Genomic DNA, 23,002 nt, shown 5'->3' with positions numbered 1-23,002 from the left:
AAAAAAAAACGGTTTCCATGTCAGATATATACAGCACCAATGAAAGCACAACAGAAATACTGTTCACCCAAGTCTGGTATTTCAAGCTAAGGTTTCAGGGTAAATGTCAGACACATAACTAGTCTGAGTGTCAAATACAGTAAGACAGTCAAAGTAGACATGAGTTTGTATTTAAAGTCGTGTTTTTTTATATTCATATTATATTTACAATGAATCAAAAGGCTGTTCATTAAATTGATTATAATTGTGAAAATAATAACACAGCACAATAGTTAAATACCCTTCTGTGCCCTCTACTCCATATATAGGAAACCACTGCTGAGTGCGGTACCACTGCTACAGATTCATTAGTCACAGAACAGGACGCACGCATAATATATTAACAGTTCAAAGTTGGGCAGTGTCTCTTGTGCTTCTTTATTTTATCACGGAAGACCCACTAGTTTGGAGTGTAGCTGTTTTACAGTTTATAATAATCTAGCATGCAACATCCCACCTAAACAACAGAACAGTGACATAAACGCCATACTTCAAACACCCTTTACTGGTCTTTCCAGATCATGTCCTTAAGCTTTGAAAGATGGGCATACATACCTAGTTTTGTACACCTTTGTATGGTCGGTACCACACTTTGCTGTAATGTTCCCTATTTGGTGCATTTTTTTCGCAGAGTTACCGTTAACGCTATTCACCTGGATAATGTGCGGAGCGCTCAGAACAGATACAGCCTACTTAAACATGACAGCTTATATACTATCTGTGATTGATGGCGTGGAAAATGGGGCTATAAAGACCAGTCAAACTCAAGTGAATTATTATCATCACCACCCGAAAAAGAAATTGGTCAGTTTTAGGCCAGTCATTCATTTAGAATAAAAACATGATGTAACTATAAAGAACCAAAACCATAACACAATTTAGCGAAGTATTAAATCATCAATAACAACCATTATTGAACACATTACCATCATAATAATATGCCATTCTGCGCTGGTATTATAAACCCCTGCGTTTCAGAGCGCGTCTGTTTGGATTAACAAATGACCTGCCATTACAGGCACGAAACACGACTCCACACACAGCGCCTGCGCACTTTATAATAAAGCCACACCAGCCCTTCATTCGGCACTATGTAACAGAAAACGATGTCAAATACATTCATACCTCACAGCGTCGTGTAAACAAGTTAAACAGGAAACGAGAAGCTGAACATTTCTTATTGCACCCGAACCTTTGAATTCACCATCTTCCTGCTCAGCTGCAGCACCGACTGTACCACTCTGCCAAAGCAAGGGAAACGTAACTAGCATTGAAATCGAAGATTTTAAAATATTGGATCAAAAAGATAAAACGTTGTATGTGTGTTGCTTTAAATCTTGGTTTAAATGCAAAAATGATCATGTTGTTGTAGACTAGCGTAACTGAAATGAAATGTAGATGAATTTATTTTCACGTAAACCCCCACGAAATGATGGTGAGGTCTGAAGAGGAGGAGTTTAACTTCCAGACAGTAAGCGTTGAATACTTTTATAAATGATGCAGCAGCATGTTTCTATGGAGACGAAGATTAATATAGAAATGATGGCCTCAGCTAATACTAGCATTACGAGAAAATGAAAAAACCTCGTAAGTCAGTGATTTTTTTAATTCGTCTTACTGCCTTTAAACCAGTGGTTTTCAAACTTTTCTCTCAAGTACCAGTGTTTCCAACAGGGACCCCAGGTGTACCAGTATCTGCGCAATAAAGCACAACAACACAAACAGGAGGTTCTTAGGCCGATTTTGAGTTCACTGCAAGTTTGGAGGGTAGTTAATTTTTACTTACCGAAACATGAATGATTTAGATTCTGGTATAGTAAGCAAACTTGTTCAATTGGCAAACACTGCTGTAGCAGCAAAGGTCATTCAAAATGATCTAGACAGCATTCAGAACAGTGCAGACACATGGCTTTTCACTGCCAAACATTAACTACTTTAGATGTGTAATGACTACAGTGTAGGATACTGACCTTAAGGTTAGGGTTTTGGTGTAAAAGAGGATTATTCATTGTTTTATTAACAATAATATGATAGCCAATCAGAGTGCAGTGACCTGACAGGAGAATTTTCTGTTACCTTTGTAAGGACAGCATATTTGACAGACTTTTGTCTGAAACAGCACCTCCTACATTTGGGGCAAACTGTCAAAGGGGGAAAATGATCTTTGCCATGTTTATATCACATCTGGTTATGGATCATGTGGCAACTGCCTTCCTACAAAGACCTAATCTTCAACCTTCAACATCCCGGTTTAAACTTTGAGACTGAAGCTAACCAACATCATTGCTTTACTGTTAATTATTATTACCAAGAACTGAGCCACTGCCAAAACCACCTGAACTATTTCAAAGAGCAACAAGCGACTGCAGAACCAAGAGGCAATCAAGCGCCACTGTTACACAAGGTAATAATTCTTAATGTTACTTGTATTGTGAGTTCCCTTGCCTTGGCTGTATTTCTTAATGTTACTTGTATTGTGTGTTCCCTTGCCTTGGCTGTATTTCTTAATGTTACTTGTATTGTGGGTTCCCTTGTCTTGGCTGTATTTCTTAATGTTACTTGTATTGTGGGTTCCCTTGCCTTGGCTGTATTTCTTAATGTTACTTGTATTGTGAGTTCCCTTGCCTTGGCTGTATTTCTTAATGTTACTTGTATTGTGAGTTCCCTTGCCTTGGCTGTATTTCTTAATGTTACTTGTATTGTGGGTTCCCTTGGCTGTATTTCTTAATGTTACTTGTATTGTGGGTTCCCTTGGCTGTATTTTTTAATGTTACTTGTATTGTGAGTTCCCTTGCCTTGGCTGTATTTTTTAATGTTACTTGTATTGTGAGTTCCCTTGGCTGTATTTCTTAATGTTACTTGTATTGTGAGTTCCCTTACCTTGGCTGTATTTCTTAATGTTACTTGTATTGTGGGTTCCCTTGGCTGTATTTTTTAATGTTACTTGTATTGTGGGTTCCCTTGGCTGTATTTTTTAATGTTACTTGTACTGTGAGTTCCCTTGCCTTGGCTGTATTCTTAAATGGTACTTGTATTGTGGGTTCCCTTGGCTGTATTTTTTAATGTTACTTGTATTGTGAGTTCCCTTGCCTTGGCTGTATTTCTTAATGTTACTTGTATTGTGGGTTCCCTTGGCTGTATTTTTTAATGTTACTTGTATTGTGAGTTCCCTTACCTTGGCTGTATTTCTTAATGTTACTTGTATTGTGAGTTCCCTTGCCTTGGCTGTATTTCTTAATGTTACTTGTATTGTGAGTTCCCTTGCCTTGGCTGTATTTTTTAATGTTACTTGTATTGTGAGTTCCCTTGCCTTGGCTGTATTTCTTAATGTTACTTGTATTGTGAGTTCCCTTGCCTTGGCTGTATTTCTTAATGTTACTTGTACTGTGAGTTCCCTTGCCTTGGCTGTATTCTTAAATGGTACTTGTATTGTGGGTTCCCTTGGCTGTATTTTTTAATGTTACTTGTACTGTGAGTTCCCTTGCCTTGGCTGTATTTCTTAATGTTACTTGTATTGTGGGTTCCCTTGGCTGTATTTCTTAATGTTACTTGTATTGTGAGTTCCCTTGGCTGTATTTCTTAATGTTACTTGTACTGTGAGTTCCCTTGCCTTGGCTGTATTCTTAAATGGTACTTGTATTGTGGGTTCCCTTGGCTGTATTTTTTAATGTTACTTGTATTGTGAGTTCCCTTGCCTTGGCTGTATTTCTTAATGTTACTTGTATTGTGAGTTCCCTTTCAAGTCGAAAATAACTATCAACATGAGATATTGCCGTCAGGCAGCACCGGTAGGCTGAGCTTTTATAGCAAAGCTGCCGATAGGCCCCCACGCCAGCTGCAGTGTAAGCCCGCCCCCTGGGAGCTTACTTAACTGTGCGCGCGGGGATGCACTTCCTCTTTTGTCTTCAGCCTTGGTACGGTAGGTAATAGATAATAGAGCTTGTTAACTGATTGTACTCGATAAGCTTTACGCTTGAGAAGCTGGTTAATTACCCCTTCTCTGAGTTTATTTCAGTTACTGTGTTATTTAGGATTATATATATTTTCTTGTTAATATATATTTTTCCTTTCGCTTTGCTTCGGCATCGCGTCTTCGTGGTCTCCCGTCTTCCTTTTATTATTATTATTATTATATATAATTTATATTATATTTATTATTTGGGTTTTTGTGTATATATATATATATTGTTATATATATTTTTTATTGTATATTGTTTGGGACGCGTGTTGCGTTGGCCTTAGTCCACGCGCATTATTGCAGCCTCGGTCTTGCTTAGGCTAGACCGCGTGTGTGTGTGTGTGTGCGTGCAGCCTGCATTGCAGTCTCCCCCCCCCCCACCGCGGCGCGTTCTACCGCCACGTGGCAGCTAATGAGTATAGCCCCACTGTTCTTACACTATACGTAGTGTGCTGCAGCGTCCAAACAAATAAAAAAAAAAAAAAAAAAAGTTTTTTTCCCATACAGTATAAGGAAGACGACCAGCAAGTGCATTAACTGTTGCCCTTATAAGCAGCACAACACCTTGTCTTTCGAGACTCAGACACAGTACTAGAGCACATAGCGTCTCCGCTTTGCGGGTCAGCTGACGTGGATCGTCTGGTGCAGTACACGCGCTCCGGCGCTTTCGGTGTCAGCGCTTAGGCGCTTGGTGTAGCGCTTCGGCGCCTAGTGCTTGGGCTCAGTGCACGCAACGCACCTGTGCACGCACCTCGACGCTCGGTGCACGCACCTCGGCGCTCGGTGCCTCGGTGCACGCACCTCGACGCTCGGTGCCTCGGTGCACGCACCTCGACGCTCGGTGTTCGGTGCACGCGCTCGGTGCTCGGTGCACGCACCTCGGTGCCTCGGTGCACGCACCTCGACGCTCGGTGCTCGGTGCACGCGCCTCGACGCTCGGTGCCTCGGTGCACGCGCCTCGACGCTCGGTGCCTCGGTGCACGCGCCTCGACGCTCGGTGCACGTACCTCGACGATCGGTGCCTCGGTGCACGCACCTCGACGATCGGTGCCTCGGTGCACGCACCTCGACGCTCGGTGCACGTACCTCGACGCTCGGTGCCTCGGCGCACTCACCTCGACGCTCGGTGCCTCGGTGCACGTACCTCGACGCTCGGTGCTCGGTGCCTCGGTGCACGCACCTCGACGCTCGGTGCTCGGTGCACGCACCTTTGGTGCACGCACCTCGACGCTCGGTGCCCCAGTGCACGCACTTGACGATTGTCTTTTCAGTGCTTGGTGCACGCGCCTCAACGCACCTTAAAGCTGTACGCTTGGTGCTCAGTGCTTAACGCTCGGCGCTCCTGTTACTGGCACGGTACGCTTCGGCATACAACGTGCTGCACCATGTCATTTCACCGCTGTGTCACCTGTGGGACGAAGCTACCAGCTAATGACCCGCATGAGGACTGCGTGTCCTGTCTGGGGCCGGAGCATGCAGCATCTGCTTTGGCAGACAAAGCCTTTTGCACGTCATGTGCAAGCTTTCAGACGCGCACTCTGCGTCGTAGGGCGAGGAGAGCAGTCGGGGATCGCTCCCCTTCATCTGGGTCGTCACACACCCTTTCCGCCCCGCAGCCTTCTTTGGCTTCCCCGCCAGCGAAGCTGCCTTTTTCCAGGAGTTCGCCTTCCCAGGTTACCCCTGGTCAACGATCTCCTGACGTTAGGCGTAAGAGAGACCGCTCCCACAGCCTTTCTGTAATGCGAGGCCCTTCTCCTCGCGGCGAACGCCCCCGTCAGATCTCGAGATCCCGCTCTAGATCGCCCCGAAGGAGAGGACGTTCCCGTTCTCCTCGTCGCGACAGGCGAGGTGGTGTAACTGAGCTCACTAATAAGATGTCTCAGTTTATGGACCTTATGATGGGGCAGCAATCGCTGCTCATGTCCCTTGCCACAGCTTGGGCCGCAGAGGAGCCAGTCAGACCGGTTGTCAGCCAGCCGATCATCCTACCACAACCCCTGTCCGTTCCAGTTGCGCAACAGGACGCATGGGACGTGGATGCTATCTCTCGAGATGCATCAGAGGGTGAGCCTCTCCACGGAGAGGATAGTGTGGAGGCAGAGCTCACGTCCCACCACTCGGAGTCTGAGATGGAGGTAGGCGTAGATGACTCTTTATGGTCCCTAGTAGAGCGGGCGACTCGCCACCTGGGCTTAGAATGGCCTGCCACTGAAGAACCTAGGCGCTCTCTTTTTGAGTCGCCTTTGGCACAGGGCCAGCAGTCTAGGACGCTTCCGGCCTTCCCAGACTTTGTTAAGGAGGTGCAGTCCACTTGGGGGACTCCAGCCTCCGCCCCGGCAACCTCGCGTAAGGCGGCTGCCTTTACCATGCAAGGGGCGAGTGAAGCGGGTCTGGCGTCATTTCCGCCAGTTGGCGCTGCGTTCGCAGCGTTGGTGAAGTCACCAACACTCTCTGGGTTGGTGAAGGACCCCACCTGCCCTAACAAGCAGTGCAGGATCACTGAGGTGCACCTCAAGAGGGGCTATTCGGCGGCTACAGAGGCAGTTAGGCTGTCCAATCTGGCCAGCCTCCTCTCAGTTTATCAGGCTGCGTTAATAAAGGATCTCCCAGACTACCTTTCGGTGTTTCTGAGAGCGGAGTTGGGGCTAATTGCCCAGCTGCTGGTCAAGCTAGCCCAGCTTAGCGCGCGGGCCCAGGGCAGGAGCATCGCGTCTCTGGTGGTGGCCAGACGACAGCTCTGGCTCTCGCAGGCGAGAGTCCAGGAGCATGACAAAGCTCCCTTGTTGGATGCCCCAATTACACCGGGGCACACATTTGGCCCAGCGGTGGAAGAGATGCTGCAAAGCTCAGCTAAGGCTAGAGAGGCATCACAGCAGTTGGCTACGATATGGCCGCGTAGGCCTTTCCAGGTCAAACGCCCACAAGAACATCAGTGGCGTAGAACACCACCGCAACACCAGCCGCGTCCAGGGGGTACTAAGACCTCCCCGGCGGGTACAGCAGCGCGTGGCCAAATCCCAATGGGGAGACCGCAGCGCACAGGGTGGCGACCTAGAGGAGGCGGCAGACCACGCCCTCGTGGCTCTGGCCAGGCCCCTCGTGAGCGAGCGAAGCCTAAGCAGCCCTGAGAAAACCAGGCAGCCATTAACCCAACCCTATACTGTTCCACAGCTTCTGTTTTGGCAACAATGCACCAGCGATATCTGGGTGCGCAAAACTATACTCTTTCGAGGGGTGCCGGTGTCTGATATTTGCGCGGCAGCCAGTTGGGCTACGCCGCATACTTTCATGAGGTTTTACAGGTTAAATGTACTGGATTCCTCTGCTCCACTGTTTGGAGCATCTGTTTTACACTCTACGACGCCTCAGGATGCGGACGTATAGAGTGGTTGATAGCATGGTGTTGACTGTTCCACCTTTAAAACAGGTGTCATTACGAGCATAGACGCTGAGGCGCAGCTCCGCATATGCCTAGATGTACTGCCTACGCAGTTGCGTTATGACGTAAGTCTGTCCTACTGCCGAGAATCCTCCCTCGCGACAGCTAGGGTACACTGTATCCCATGTTGATGGTTATTTTCGACTTGAAAGGGAACGATAGGTTGCGGATGCAACCCCGGTTCCCTGAAAGAGAAAATAACCATCAAGCTGCGAGGTCGCTCCGGTAGCCTTCACGGCCTGAAGAGCAAAAGAGGAAGTGCATCCCTGCGCACGCAGTTAAGTAAGCTCCCAGGGGGGCGGGCTTACACTGCAGCTGGCGTGGGGGCCTATCGGCAGCTTTGCTATAAAAGCTCAGCCTACCGGTGCTGCCTGACGGCAATATCTCATGTTGATGGTTATTTTCTCTTTCAGGGAACCCGGGTTGCATCCTCAACCTATCGTTCCCTTGCCTTGACTGTATTCTTAAATGGTACTTGTATTGTGGGTTCCCTTGGCTGTATTTCTTAATGTTACTTGTATTGTGAGTTCCCTTGCCTTGGCTGTATTTCTTAATGTTACTTGTATTGTGAGTTCCCTTGCCTTGGCTGTATTTCTTAATGTTACTTGTATTGTGGGTTCCCTTGGCTGTATTTCTTAATGTTACTTGTATTGTGAGTTCCCTTGCCTTGGCTGTATTTCTTAATGTTACTTGTATTGTGAGTTTCCTTGCCTTGGCTGTATTCTTAAATGGTACTTGTATTGTGGGTTCCCTTGGCTGTATTTCTTAATGTTACTTGTATTGTGAGTTCCCTTGCCTTGGCTGTATTTCTTAATGTTACTTGTATTGTGAGTTCCCTTGCCTTGGCTGTATTTCTTAATGTTACTTGTATTGTGGGTTCCCTTGGCTGTATTTCTTAATGTTACTTGTATTGTGGGTTCTCTTGGCTGTATTTCTTAATGTTACTTGTATTGTGAGTTCCCTTGGCTGTATTTCTGAATGTTACTTGTATTGTGGGTTCACTTGCCTTGGCTGTATTTGTACTTGTTTTGCAGCAGATCTGTTGAAATGGCCAAGAAGCTGCTGCTGGTGGATGTAGACTGTGGTGTGGATGATGCTCAGGCATTAATGATGGCCCTGGCTGCCCCCCAGGTTCAGGTGCTGGGGGTGTCCTGCTGCTTTGGGAACGCACCCATCGAGAACGTGTGCAGAAATACACTCAGGGTCCTGAGAGTGTGCAACAGGACGGAGGCAAGTGTGGATGTTCACTTAGAAGTCAATGTTATACTGTTCTTTATCTATACTAGCTATACTTTATCAATTTGTTCCACAGAGCCTGATTGTTGCCTTGAAACATAAGAAAGTTTACAAACGAGAGGAGGCCATTTGGCCCATCTTGCACGTTTGGTTGTTAGTAGCTTATTGACCCCAGAATCTCATCAAGCAGCTTCTTGAAGGATCACAGGGTGTCAGCTTCAACAACATTACTGGGGAGTTGGTTCCAGACCCTCGTAATTATCTGTGTAAAAAAAGTACCTCCTATTTTCTGTTCTGAATGCCCCTTTATCTAATCTCCATTTGTGACCCCTGGTCCATTTTTCTTTTCTCAGGTCGAAAAAGTCCCCTAGGTTAACATTATCTATACCTTTTAGGATTCTGAATGCTTGAATCAGATCACCGCGTAGTCTTCTTTGTTCAAGACTGAATAGATTCAATTCTTTGAGCCTGTCTGCATAGGACATGCCTTTTAAACCCAGGATAATTCTGATCGCTCTTCTTTGCACTCTTTCTAGAGCAGCAATATCCTTTTTGTAACGAGGTGACCAGAACTGAAAACAATATTCTAGATGAGGTCTTACTAATTCATTGTAAAGTTTTAACATTACTTCCCTTGATTTAAATTCAACACTTTTCACAATATATCTGAGCATCATCTTGGCCTTTTTTATAGCTTCTCCACATTGTCTAGATGAAGACATTTCTGAGTCAACATAAAGTCCTAGGTCTTTTTCATAGATTCCTTCTTCAATTTTAGTATCTCCCATAGGATATTTATGATGCACATGTTTATTGCCTGCGTGCAGTACCTTACACTTTTCTCTATTAAATGTCATTTGCCATGGGTCAGCCCAGTTCTGAATGCTGTCTTGAATGACCTTTGCTGCTGCAATAGTGTTTGCCACTCTTCCTATTTTTGTGTTGTCTGCAAATTTAACCAGTTTGCTTACTGTACCAGAATCTAAATCATTAATGTAGATTAGGAATAGCAGAGGACCTAATACTGATCCCTGTGGTACACCACTGGTTACCTCGCTCCATGTTGAGGTTTCTCCTCTAATCAGTACTTTCTGTTTTCTGCATGTTATTAATCCATGTGCATGCATTTCCTTTAATCCCTACTGTGTTCAGTTTGAGAATTAATCTTTTATGCGGGACTTTGTCGTCAAATTATCCATTAAAAAATTATCCATTGTCAATGATGTGAACGTCTCCGTTAGATTCCCTTGTGATTTGTGACTGATGGATGTGAATGTCCGTTAGGTTCCTGTGTGATTTGTGACTGATGGATGTGAATGTCCGTTAGGTTCCTGTGTGATTTGTGACTGATGGATGTGAATGTCCGTTAGGTTCCTGTGTGATTTGTGACTGATGGATGTGAATGTCTCTGTTAGATTCCTGTGTTTCGTGGAGCAGCCTCCTCACTCGTAGGAACTCGAGCAAGCCTTCCCGTCGATCACTTCGGGACAGACGGACTAGGCGACGCTCCAGATGAGACAGACACAGGGACGGAGTGTGTGCAGAAAGAGCATGCAGTCAGCGCCCTGATCAGAATAGTGTGTGAGCATGAGGGCCAGGTAGGAGCTGCCAAGATCATCAACTTCAACCTGTGTGTGTTTATCCAGGGTCAAGTAGCTTATTGACAAGGTTGCTGATACAAGGACAGACAGCAACTGGCTGTAAGCATAGCAGAAATACAATGAAATAGACACACACTCTCACTCAAACACTCTGAGCCACTCTCACACCCTCACTTGCTCTGAGACACACTCTCACATACACTCTGAGACACACACTGGCATTTACAGAACAGCACAACAGCTTGTTTGCTTCCATGAGCAAACCGATGTCCAAACATCCCATTTTTAAACACAGCAGCACTGACTATCGTGCAAAAAGAAACACACTTATGCTGTCTTTGACTAAACCCATAAACACCTTATAATATCCAAAACTATACTCCAGGACTTTTTTTTACATAAGAAACTAACTCCAGTGTCAGAATTTGAACCCTGTGATGAAAGCCAAAACAAATACCTGGAGACACTATTCAATACTGGGAAATGCAGTGGGACCTCTTGTGGTGATTGTTTATTACTACACAGAGCCTGGATGACGGCAGAGAGGCCAGCTTCTCTTATGCACTTAGCATACCTATTATAATACACTGCACCCTGCAGGTTTCTCTAGTTGCTGTCGGTCCCTTGACTAACCTGGCCCTTGCTGTACGAATGGACCCAACTTTCCCTCAGAAACTCAAGGACCTGTATATTATGGGAGGGAACATGGAAGGTAAGGAATACATTGCTCTGCAGGTAGAGTTAGAGATGCTGTGTGTAACGCAGGGATTGCTCTGCAGGTAGAGTTACAGAGGCTGTGTGTAACGCAGGGATTGCTCTGCAGGTAGAGTTAGAGATGCTGTGTGTAACGCAGGGATTGCTCTACAGGTAGAGTTAGAGATGCTGTGTGTAACGCAGGGATTGCTCTGCAGGTATAGTTACAGAGGCTGTGTGTAACGCAGGGATTGCTCTGCAGGTAGAGTTACAGTGGCTGTGTGTAACGCAGGGATTGCTCTGCAGGTAAAGGGAACAGGACTGTCTGCGGAGAGTTCAATTTCGTGATGGACCCGGAAGCTGCTCATGTCGTTCTCAATGAGTTTTCCTGCCCTATGTACATTGCCACCTGGGACTTCACTTGTCGTAACAAGTTGCCATGGGTAAGTGGGCACTTCCTATTACGCTGACACACACACACTAACAACTCATATCTGACCAAAGCATTTCTTGTACAAGTCGGATCATTTGCAAAGCTCTGATAATATGAGCTAACTTTCCTGCTTTACCCCACCTCCTAACACAAACAAAACCAGATTAAATAAGTCAGTGCCATTGTCCCTCCCCTCTTATGGGAACTCCAGTCTGTGTATGGGTCTGCAGCGCAGCGTTTTCCTGTTCTGAGCCCAGTGCACTCCTGTACCTGCACCCACAAAACTATTCCAGCTGACAGCTTTCAAAGGGAGGGGCGGACACCAGCCAACAGCTTCCAGAGGGAGGGGAGGACACCAGCGGACAGCTTCCAGAGGGAGGGGCAGACAATCACTGCAACACACTACTGATCACAATGTGCTCAATGGAAACACAGCTACATCCCGAGACCTCTGAGCCCCATTCACAGTATATTAAACACAGCTACATCCCGAGACCTCTGAGCCCCATTCACAGTATATTAAACACAGCTACATCCCAAGACCTCTGAGCCCCATTCACAGTATATTAAACACAGCTACATCCCGAGACCTCTGAGCCCCATTCACAGTATATTAAACACAGCTACATCCCGAGACCTCTGAGCCCCATTCACAGTATATTAAACACAGCTATATCCTTGAGACCTGGTGCCTCTTACTTCACCTCTGAGCCCCATTCACAGTATATTGTTCCTGTGGTTTGGCCACAGTGCTGTACACTGGACTCTATGCAACATCTAACAATTGGAGTATCCAAGGTTAGCACCCAGAAATGCAACAATACTGCAAATTCATTTTAGATTGGGACAATAAAAAGTGATCACTTGAAGCTTGTCTACAGGTTCCTTATGTAGGGTGTACTTGAAACCTGGCTTCATTAACAGCAGCTCTTCACAAGATGTGACGATGTCTTCCATGAATAACCCAGATGTTTGTAATAAAAATGGAGGACATGGTCACATCTGGGAAGAGTAGTGCCTGCTCCTTCACCACAGAAACCAGAGTGCCGTTGGTTCAGGTGGGATGGGTACAGCATTGAAAATGAACACAGAAACCAGAGTGCCGGGGGTTCAGGTGGGATAGGTACAGCATTGAAAATGAACACAGAAACCAGAGTGCCGGGGGTTCAGGTGGGATAGGTACAGCATTGAAAATGAACCTGCAGAATGATCTTCAGATGAACACAGAAACCAGAGTGCCGGGGGTTCGGGTGGGATGGGTACAGCATTGAAAATGAACCTGCAGAATGATCTTTAGCTGAACACAGAATCCTGTGCAATGTTAAACTTTGGTGACAATGTTTCACACACAGGAATTCTTTGATGAATGGGTGAGCCAGGACGGTGACAAGGCTGCCTTTATGAAGAGGATCACGTCTAAGTGCAGGGCCTATTCCAGAGCCACATCCAGAAAGGATGTGCTGTTCGGAGCTGGCTTTGTGTCCTACGACTCGTATGCCATGGCAGCCGCTATAGACAGCAGTGTAATGAGCGGGAGCATTGAGTGCTCTGTCAGTGTGGAGCTGCGAGGAGAACTTACCAGAGGCATGATGATCCTGGATCCCAGTCACACCCTGAACAAGAAGCACAAGGCCTTCCTCATGAAGGAGTGGGACATGAACAAGTTCACACAGCTGCTCACGGCTGCTTTAAAGCAGAGCTGCTGAATCACCACCCAGGACACCCTGCACAACACAAAGCATTACTGTACCTTTAAATAAAGCAGAGCTGCTGAATCACCACCCAGGACACCCTGCACAACACAAAGCATTACTGTACCTTTAAATAAAGCAGAGCTGCTGAATCACCACCCAGGACACCCTGCACAACACAAAGCATTACTCTACCTTTAAATAAAGCAGAGCTGCTGAATCAACACCCAGGACACCCTGCACAACACAAAACCATTAAATAAAATCAGATTCTCCTTTACCATAACGTGTGTGTGTGTTTCATCAAAATGAGACCTCTGAAACCATGGCAACACCTCTGAGGTAAGACTCACTGGAATCAGTGTTAGTTCAGTGAATCCTCAGACACATGGACCGAGTCAGTGCTGTAAAAGCTGGCTGTTCAGGTGGAACTCTGCCATTACAACACCAGGTGGGTCTGATAGGCCATGGATCTGAATGCAGCTTCAGCACTTTCACTGATACTTCATTCAACAGCCACAAGGTTAAGGATAGAGACCAATCTCTTACTAAAATCAGAAGACAGAACCACATCTTTAACCGAGTCCTTAAAGAGTTTCCACTCTTCAGGTCAGCTGACTTCAAACACACACAATGTTCTAAACGTTTCCAAACCATGAACACCGAGGTTCAGCACTACAAGGAAGCTGCTACTTACGATTAGGGCTGTATTTTTGTTCACATTAAAAAAAAAATACCTAAAAATAATTACTATTTCAAGGTATTTCACGATTAAACATGTATAAAAATAGAAAAAAGATAATGTTGCATATTTAAATGCTTACCTGAAAAACTACATGCTAAATTGGAGAATATTTTAAAAGACATTCTATTTTCACCATCTGTGAATTATCAAAAGTGAAAACAAATAGATAAATAACACATGAAATGTCCCCTTGTACCGGACAGAGCAATCTTTAGCAGACATATTTCACATCTTTGATGCAGCTAGTGTCTTTTTCCTTGAAGACATTTGAAAGAAATTGTGCTGCTCTATGCAGTGTGTATTCAATCATTTACTGGAAGCACACCGAACCGGCTGCCAGGTTCCTAATGCAGTGTCACAGGGAGTGTGTCAATCAGGAAGCACACCGAACCGGCTGCCAGGTTCCTAATGCAGTGTCACAGGGAGTGTGTCATTCAGGAAGCACACCGAACCGGCTGCCAGGTTCCTAATGCAGTGTCACAGGGAGTGTGTCATTCAGGAAGCACACCAAACCGGCTGCCAGGTTCCTAATGCAGTGTCACAGGGAGTGTGTCATTCAGGAAGCACACCGAACCGGCTGCCAGGTTCCTAATGCAGTGTCACAGGGAGTGTGTCATTCAGGAAGCACACCGAACCGGCTGCCAGGTTCCTAATGCAGTGTCACAGGGAGTGTGTCATTCAGGAAGCACACCGAACCGGCTGCCAGGTTCCTAATGCAGTGTCACAGGGAGTGTGTCATTCAGGAAGCACACCGAACCGGCTGCCAGGTTCCGAATGCAGTGTCACAGGGAGTGTGTCATTCAGGAAGCACACCGAACCGGCTGCCAGGTTCCGAATGCAGTGTCACAGGGAGTGTGTCATTCAGGAAGCACACCGAACCGGCTGCCAGGTTCCGAATGCAGTGTCACAGGGAGTGTGTCATTCAGGAAGCACACCGAACCGGCTGCCAGGTTCCTAATGCAGTGTCACAGGGAGTGTGTCATTCAGGAAGCACACCGAACCGGCTGCCAGGTTCCTAATGCAGTGTCACAGGGAGTGTGTCAGTAAGGCAAATGTTTGCTGTATTTATTTAAGTGATAAAAATATGGGAAATGGGAATTTGAACAGGGAACTAACTATATATTAGACACAATGGGTACAATGCACTTAAATTGTGAAATCTGTGATAACCGTGAAACACAGCCTTACTTGTACTATAAATAGGAAATTTAACAATTAAAAGAGGAAAACTTTTTTTGAAAACATTTATTTAATTTAAAAAGTACAACCCAGAGTTGTCCTTTTAATGAGAAATCCACCCAACCCCTTGAGCCCTTCAAGAGGTCCAGGAGGACTTCAGTGCAAACTGTTAAAATGCCCCGAGGCAGCAGAGACACAAAGCCCCAAGCACGCAAAGATGACAATACAAAGACTGGTAACATGGCCAATCCGCCAGCCTGATAACTCTTAACAACCACGCTATCCAGAACCCATTAACAGCTTCAAATCCAGAGCCACCATGCCAAACACATCACTGCAACCCTTAAACCAAGACCCTCTCTGAATTGTTTAACTTTACACAAAGTGCTCGTTTCAAGAACACATTCTAATACTCCCCTCTCCCCCCTTAAAAATGACCAGAAAAAATCCTAATTCATTTTAAAAGGGAAATGTTAACATGTACAGAACATCCCTATAAGGGCCACATCATTATTATTATTATTAATAATTAAGTTTTGTGAATTTTTTAAGTTTGGGTTGCTAAAGTTACATTTAAAAATGAGTGAAAAGAACAAGCCTCATCTGTTGAAGTACTAACAACAGTAAACATTTATTTCATCACCAGAACGGTTAGACTGGAGGGGCTATCGAAGCCAGTTTGGAGCCGTCATTTTCTGGCAGGAAGCATTAATAGTTATTTGTTATAGCGAAGAAATTGTGCATTTAAAATAAAGAAGGTGTTGAATTTGCGTGGCTTGTTTTAAAGCGAGGGGCAGAGTGCGAGCCCCTAGTCTCCGCTGTCAGGGGCAGAGCTGGCGTTGTTGGGCCAGGGTTCGGAGCTCCTCCGGCCCAGTGTGGGGCGCCACATGCTCCAGGGGTTGTAGGTCCTGCCCATGTCGGGGTTCGAGGGTGGGGCAGCACTGTTGCTTCCGATGGGCTCAGGAGGAGGAGTGGAGAAGGGAAGGCCACTTTCCACACTCGTGGACCAGATGGAGCGGCTGAATGGAGTGCTTGAAGACCAGAGGGTGCTGCCATTGCCAAGGACTGACTGCAAAGCAAACACATTTAAATAGAGTTTTACAACAGCTAAATATTGTAATACTAGGACAACAAGATTATTAGAATACCACACTGTATTTTAGCAAGAAATAGAACTCCTCCCCCCCAAAAAAAACAAACAAACAAAAATGAATCAAAGCATGTGTTTTGTGTGTTGGTAGAATTTTAAACAGGGATACATTCTTGAACAGTGAATGCTACTGACTGTATTATACTGCTGTAATGTGTCTGTAATTTCAGAGATCAGTCATGGTTTTCCATTTGTAAAAAATGTGTTCATCTAACACTCTTGTTTTTCAATAATTTCATAGCTGCTGAGTGTTCTCTGAACATGGAGTCAGGAGGTCAAACCAAAAGCCAAGACTTCATGTGGGATGGAAATAATACTCTTATTGCAGAGCAGTTTCACCCAATCCAGGTTTCACTATGAGCTTGATCAGTCCCAGTGTGTATAGGTTACTACCTCTGGTGAGTGTTATTCAACTCATAGTAAATGCAGGCATGGATCACAGTGCTATGCAATGGGAGCCTCATGTCCCTCCCTGGATGCTGTATACAATAGTAATGTTCTTGAAGGAGGCAGGCTTACTGTTGTGGGGGCTGTGGAGGAGCCCGAGCTGGGCGGCCAGGCAGGCAGAGGATCACTGGCTGGAGGGTCCCATATGGAGGCCACAGGCATGGGGTATCCAAGCCAGGTCTGCTGTGCTTCTGGACTGCTGTAGGGCTTGGAAAACCCAATACCACTAAACACCTCTGAGTAAAAACAAATACACACAGGTTTACAGAATCGTAATGCAGACTAAAAACACAGGATCACAGAGCGTCGTAATGTAGACTAAACACAGGCTCACAGATTATTATTATTATTATTATTTGTTTATTTAACAGGCGCCTTTATCCAAGGTGACTTACAGAGACTAGGGTGTGTGAACTATGCATCAGCTGCAGAGTCACTTACAATTACGTCTCACCCGAAAGACGGAGCACAAGGAGGTTAAGTGACTTGATCAGGGTCACACAATGAGTCAGTGGCTGAGGTGGGATTTGAACCAGGGACCTTTTCTTTAACCACTGGACCACACAGCCACACAGAGCGTCGTAATGCAGACTAAACACAGGCTCACAGAGCGTCGTAATGCAGACTAAACACAGGATCACAGAGACTGCATCAATGAACTACCAATTATTATTATTTCTTTATTGTTCTTAACCCTACATGCACCCCTTCTACCTCCCAGTATAAGCCCCAAAGCTCACCTCCAGTGAGGTTGAAGGAGTTGCTGGATCCGAAAGCTGAGAAAGAGTTCAGTGCAAAGTTGTTTGGGCTGTTGGGGTTGCCGACGTGGCTCCATAAAGCAGAACTATTTCAAATAATGTAAAATATGTTATTCAAGAAACAATCAAATACAAATATGAAGTCACAATAAACACACTGTTCACAGACTTCAACAGGGTGAGGCAAATGTGTGATGCGTTCTGGATACAAAGCACACAGCTTGGTGCACATTGGATTCCTATTCCATAAACAAGACGTTAAGTCTCACCGCCTCCCACAAAGCACAGTACAAACTGTAGGATGGTACTGCCTGTCTAAGACAATGGAAGCAGATCCCAGGATCCAGGGCTGGCTGTAGTTTCTCTTACCTGTCAGAACCATCACTCTCAAAGGGAATGTTCATACTGCCAGCGGTGTCTCTCTTGCTGGATGAACCCTTGGAGGGACCGCTGCCCCCTGCAAACACATTGCAGACAGTTTAAAAGAAAGAAATCCCAGTCCACTAAACATGCTGGTTTTAAAAGACTCACAGCACAGTGTGTTACCTGCACTCTTTAGAGACTCGCAGCACAGTGTGTTACCTGCACTCTTTAGAGACTCGCAGCACAGTGTGTTACCTGCACTCTTTAGAGACTCACAGCACAGTGTGTCACCTGCACTCTTTAGAGACTCACAGCAGTGTGTTACCTGCACTCTTTAGAGACTCGCAGCACAGTGTGTTACCTGCACTCTTTAGAGACTCACAGCACAGTGTGTTACCTGCACTCTTTAGAGACTCGCAGCACAGTGTGTTACCTGCACTCTTTAGAGACTCACAGCACAGTGTGTTACCTGCACTCTTTAGAGACTCGCAGCACAGTGTGTTACCTGCACTCTTTAGAGACTCACAGCACAGTGTGTCACCTGCACTCTTTAGAGACTCACAGCAGTGTGTTACCTGCACTCTTTAGAGACTCGCAGCACAGTGTGTTACCTGCACTCTTTAGAGACTCACAGCACAGTGTGTTACCTGCACTCTTTAGAGACTCGCAGCACAGTGTGTTACCTGCACTCTTTAGAGACTCACAGCACAGTGTGTTACCTGCACTCTTTAGAGACTCACAGCACAGTGTGTTACCTGCACTCTTTAGAGACTCGCAGCACAGTGTGTTACCTGCACTCTTTAGAGACTCACAGCACAGTGTGTTACCTGCACTCTTTAGAGACTCGCAGCACAGTGTGTTACCTGCACTCTTTAGAGACTCACAGCACAGTGTGTTACCTGCACTCTTTAGAGACTCACAGCACAGTGTGTTACCTGCACTCTTTAGAGACTCACAGCACAGTGTGTTACCTGCACTCTTTAGAGACTCACAGCACAGTGTGTTACCTGCACTCTTTAGAGACTCACAGCACAGTGTGTTACCTGCACTCTTTAGAGACTCACAGCACAGTGTGTTACCTGCACTCTTTAGAGACTCACAGCACAGTGTGTTACCTGCACTCTTTAGAGACTCACAGCACAGTGTGTTACCTGGACTCTTGTCATAACCAGCAGCTACAGCTGCAAAGGTCGGGTTCCCGTTTTTGCCCGGCAAAGAAGTAGATTTTGTTAACTTGGGTTTGGTTCCATTTGGCTTCTTCACATAATTCTCTCTGCAAGACAGGAAAATAATAATTAAAAATAACCCTGATATTTATAATAAATCACCCCTGGTGACATAGTTCAAGGGGGAAGGTGCATCCTGAAAAGGGAGAAATTAGTTGAGGAAGACATGAAGTATCATTAAGTGCTCCTGAGATGGGACGGGCTAAATCAGATTTGTGCATTTTTATTGGATGCTCCACGTAACAGATGACCACGGGAGTGTTTACACTGGGGGGGGTCCACAGCTGACTGTAGATCGGCTTTGGAGTAAAACCATTCAAACTTTACAGCTCAGCACTCCTGACGAGCGGATCTCTCCCGCGGTGCAGTTTGCATTTGAAACGCGTCACGAGCGCTCTTGTCAATGCCCCTGCTGTCAAGGAATCCTGGATATCACCTTTGGTTTCTATACCTTTGTGGGAGCTGCTAAAATCAGCCCCATTCAAAACTGAAATTAATCTCATTTATTGGGGGGTTGTATTAATCCGACAAGCCTAAACTGTGCAATAACAGATAATAGATACATGTTACAAGTGCTGTGTCATCACAAACCCAAGCAGGTTTCACTGAGGAAAACACTGACCTTTATACATGGCGTTGCTGTAGACAGGGCACAGAGACACACCCCCTTGATCACATGACACTCACTGACACAGGATACAGAGACACGCCCCTTAGGGCACAGACACACTATTATTATTATTTGTTTATTTAGCAGACGCCTTTATCCAAGGCGACTTGCCGAGTCTAGGGTGTGTGAACTATGCATCAGCTGCAGAGTCACTTACAATTACGTCTCACCCGAAAGACGGAGCACAAGGAGGTTAAGTGACTTGCTCAAGATCACACAATGAGTCAGTGGCTGAGGTGGGATTTGAACCGGGGACCTCCTGGTTATAAGCCCTTTTCTTTAACCACTGGACCACACACCCTTGATCACATGACACTCGCTGACACAGCAGAGAGACACACCCCCTTGCCCACATGACACTCACTGACACAGGATACAGAGACACGCCCCTTGATCACATGACAGGCACGCCCCCTTGATCACATGACACAGAGAGAGACCCCAGTCTTCTGTAGGGGGCCTTTGATCACATGACACCAAGGGCACAGAGAGACATGCTCACCTGCTGGCATTGACAATGCTGCTGTAGGAGCCACGGGAGAAGTTCAATGTTGGCGGGGGTGGGGATGAAGTTCCCGACATGGAGGAAACGGGCCTTTTTAGAAAAGCATCGGCATTCATGGTCTGCATGGAGATCTGGTGAAGGCTGTCTGTGGCTTTAAAAAAAAAAACAAGCAAACACATATACATGCAGCTGTGTGTCAACTTATCCTCCCTAGACAGGCATTTAATGGATATAAACATATATATTCTGTACATTTCCATAAGACAGCACCAACACATTCATCAGCAATGGGTTTAACCCTTTTCGGTCCTATGTCAGACCTGGTCCGACATTGCGGTTTTCCCTTTCCGGTCCAATGTCGGTCCCTGTCCGACATCATCAAAAAGACGTAAAACAGGTCTCTTGTCGTTTTTTCTCTGGAAAAAGCCGAGAAAACCATTCAATGGCCGAGTGAGACCGATAGGAGCCGAGAGAAGCAAAAAAAAAATTAAATAAAAGGGGCGTATCTCATGAATACAGATAGTCCCAGCACCACATAGGTAACACAGGCATAAACAAACAAGATAGCTGCTTCTGCATCCATCGCTCAAAGAATATCACAGACTTTTGCAGAGCTTTTTGAGATGTTATAGTAATAAAATAGTGACTTGGATCGCATTATTGAGGAGTTTGGTGATAAAACGAGTGATCAGGAGATGATTTATCGGTATGCACTACTATGAAGAGGTATGTGAAAAATACAGCGAACAAGGGGTGGGGCAGGGCTGGAGATGCAGTACTGAGTGTCCTGTTGATATGCTGTGCGTTTTAAACCTGTTTTACTGTGAAAAAAAATACTTTTAAACAGCGCGTCTGAAATAAACTGCGTGCGAAAATAAATTGGACCTGACGTGCTTGAGATGCGCTGAATAAATGGACCGCTAAGGGTTAATAAAGCCTGCTTTTGGCCCATGCCTGGAAATATGAGCTTCATTAATTTCATTTTTCATGGCAGCCATTGGGCAATCCTTGTGCACATTCCTGCTCTGCACACGGACCCCGTCACGGCTCAGCTTGTACTTACAGCTGCCGGCCTCATGAAGCGGAACGAAAAACCATTCCGGTGGAGGAGAGTCCTTTTCCCCCTCGGAGCTGCTGCTGTTTCCCAGCTCCTGAACACAACCGTTAGAAAGGAATTTTGCCGCAGTTGATCTGCAATCTTCAAGCTTTCCACAGGAGGCTGGAAAGAATAAACGTGCAACTGTTTTAGAGGCATTTCATGTCCTGAGATTTTTGTTTCTACACACATGCATGTCTTCAGGTCCGGCCTTAGGGCAAGGCGAGCGAGGCAGCCTCCTAGGAACCCCACCCTGGGGGCCGGCGTTCCACCGGACTGCCGTGAGACTGAACGTGCCGCGACATTTAATGTGTTCGTTACGTGCGCGCAAAACGCCAGGGCTGCAAAACTGGGGCACCTCATATACAGTGCCAGCAACATTAAATTACTTTTTAATTGTTTTATTTATTCCTTAGCAACCATCGATGATGAGCGTTTCTCATTGGGTCTTGACTACTCACATGACCCGCCCACACTCCTCCATACACACAGGCGAGTGGGAAACGAGAGGAGGCCATTCGGCCCATCTTGCTCGTTTGGTTGTTAGTAGCTTATTGATCCCAGAATCTCATCAAGCAGCTTCTTGAAGGATCCCAGGGTGTCAGCTTCAACAACATTACTGGGGAGTTGGTTCCAGACCCTCACAATTCTCTGTGTAAAAAAGTGCCTCCTATTTTCTGTTCTGAATACCCCTTTATCTAATCTCCATTTGTGACCCCTGGTCCTTGTTTCTTTTTTCAGGTCAAAGAAGTCCCCTGGGTCGACATTGTCTATACCTTTTAGGATTTTGAATGTTTGAATCATATCGCCGCGTAGTCTTCTTTGTTCAAGACTGAATAGATTTAATTCTTTAAGCCTGTCTGCATATGACATGCCTTTTAAACCCGGAATAATTCTGGTTGCTCTTCTTTGCACTATTTCTAAAGCAGCAATATCCTTTTTGTAACGAGGTGACCAGAACTGAACACAATATTCTAGGTGAGGTCTTACTAATGCATTGTAGAGTTTTAACATTACTTCCCTTGATTTAAATTCAACACTTCTCACAATATATCCGAGCATCTTGTTAGCCTTTTTTATAGCTTCCCCACATTGTCTAGATGAAGACATTTCTGAGTCAACATAAACTCCTAGGTCTTTTTCATAGATTCCTTCTTCAATTTCAGTATCTCCCATATGATATTTATAATGCACATTTCTATTGCCTGCTTGCAGCACCGTACACTTCTCTATTAAATGTCATTTATAGTAATTTTGAACGTAAAGTGAAAAAAAGGATTTGATAATTGTAAAAAAGTGGCATTGCACAGAGAGTGTCGAGTGTCAAAGAGGGATTGTTTTGTTATTATTATTTATTGCTGCCTGGTTATTCTCGCCGTCGACCTGTTAGAAACCACTTCTAGGTCGGGCATTACAGTACTTTTCAATAGGCCTATTGGGGCAGGGGCATTTTAGAAACAAATATGCGATATGTTTGAAGTACACTGGAATTCTGAGTGCTTTGAAGCTGTGAATTATATAAAATGATAAAGTCTAACAAACTGAAACAAGTATTATTTACATTTGAATGTCATGACTATTATTTACCGTACCTTAACGTTAGTATATGTAGGTGCATATGATTACATGATGCATCTATATATACTCACTTTAAGAAGCGGTTGCTACTGTAGCATTCATGTGATGTTCTGGACCCTGCACTGAATCATCACCGCCTAGGGCCCCACACAGCCCAAGGCCAGCCCTGCCTGTCTTCTAAATGAAATCAAATCC

The 23,002-nt window shown here is 45.5% G+C and overlaps 3 protein-coding genes across 4 annotated transcripts in view; 1 reads left to right on the top strand and 2 right to left on the bottom strand.

Moving 5' to 3' along the window:
- ercc5 (excision repair cross-complementation group 5) overlaps positions 1-1,324 on the bottom strand; it is a 41,550-nt gene extending 40,226 nt beyond the window's left edge. Inside the window, exon 1 of the mRNA XM_059029497.1 lies at positions 1,165-1,324. The gene's annotated coding sequence lies outside the window, so the exon portion shown is untranslated. The remainder of the gene's footprint in view (positions 1-1,164) is intronic.
- Positions 1,325-2,282: 958 nt separating this feature from the next.
- Positions 2,283-13,370, top strand: LOC117406592 (pyrimidine-specific ribonucleoside hydrolase RihA-like). Of its 2 annotated transcripts, none has more exons than XM_034923190.2 (6): positions 2,283-2,443; positions 8,471-8,666; positions 10,088-10,270; positions 10,874-10,985; positions 11,273-11,409; positions 12,752-13,370. In XM_034923190.2, exons 2-6 carry the CDS (start codon positions 8,484-8,486, stop codon positions 13,103-13,105), a joined length of 969 nt encoding a protein of 322 aa, XP_034779081.1. In that variant the 5' UTR covers positions 2,283-2,443; positions 8,471-8,483; the 3' UTR covers positions 13,106-13,370. The 2 variants fall into 2 exon arrangements, with proteins under 2 accessions (XP_034779081.1, XP_058885481.1); XM_059029498.1 differs by lacking the exon at positions 2,283-2,443 and adding an exon at positions 3,925-3,958.
- Positions 13,371-15,055: 1,685 nt separating this feature from the next.
- Positions 15,056-23,002, bottom strand: part of LOC117407106 (transmembrane protein 131) — a 95,575-nt gene continuing 87,628 nt past the window's right edge. The window contains exons 35-41 of the mRNA XM_059029494.1: positions 21,197-21,352; positions 20,131-20,284; positions 18,884-19,005; positions 17,739-17,826; positions 17,352-17,455; positions 16,684-16,847; positions 15,056-16,083 (exon numbers count right to left, since the gene is read on the bottom strand). Coding sequence (XP_058885477.1) covers positions 15,823-16,083; positions 16,684-16,847; positions 17,352-17,455; positions 17,739-17,826; positions 18,884-19,005; positions 20,131-20,284; positions 21,197-21,352 — 1,049 coding nt within the window. The 3' untranslated portion in view covers positions 15,056-15,822. The remainder of the gene's footprint in view (positions 16,084-16,683; positions 16,848-17,351; positions 17,456-17,738; positions 17,827-18,883; positions 19,006-20,130; positions 20,285-21,196; positions 21,353-23,002) is intronic.

The sequence above is a fragment of the Acipenser ruthenus genome, chromosome 8 (assembly GCF_902713425.1).
Source record: "Acipenser ruthenus chromosome 8, fAciRut3.2 maternal haplotype, whole genome shotgun sequence".
Taxonomy (NCBI): Eukaryota; Metazoa; Chordata; class Actinopteri; order Acipenseriformes; family Acipenseridae; genus Acipenser; species Acipenser ruthenus.
The sequence above is the reverse complement of the archived record's forward strand: the minus strand, read 5'-3'. Positions and strand labels throughout refer to the sequence as shown.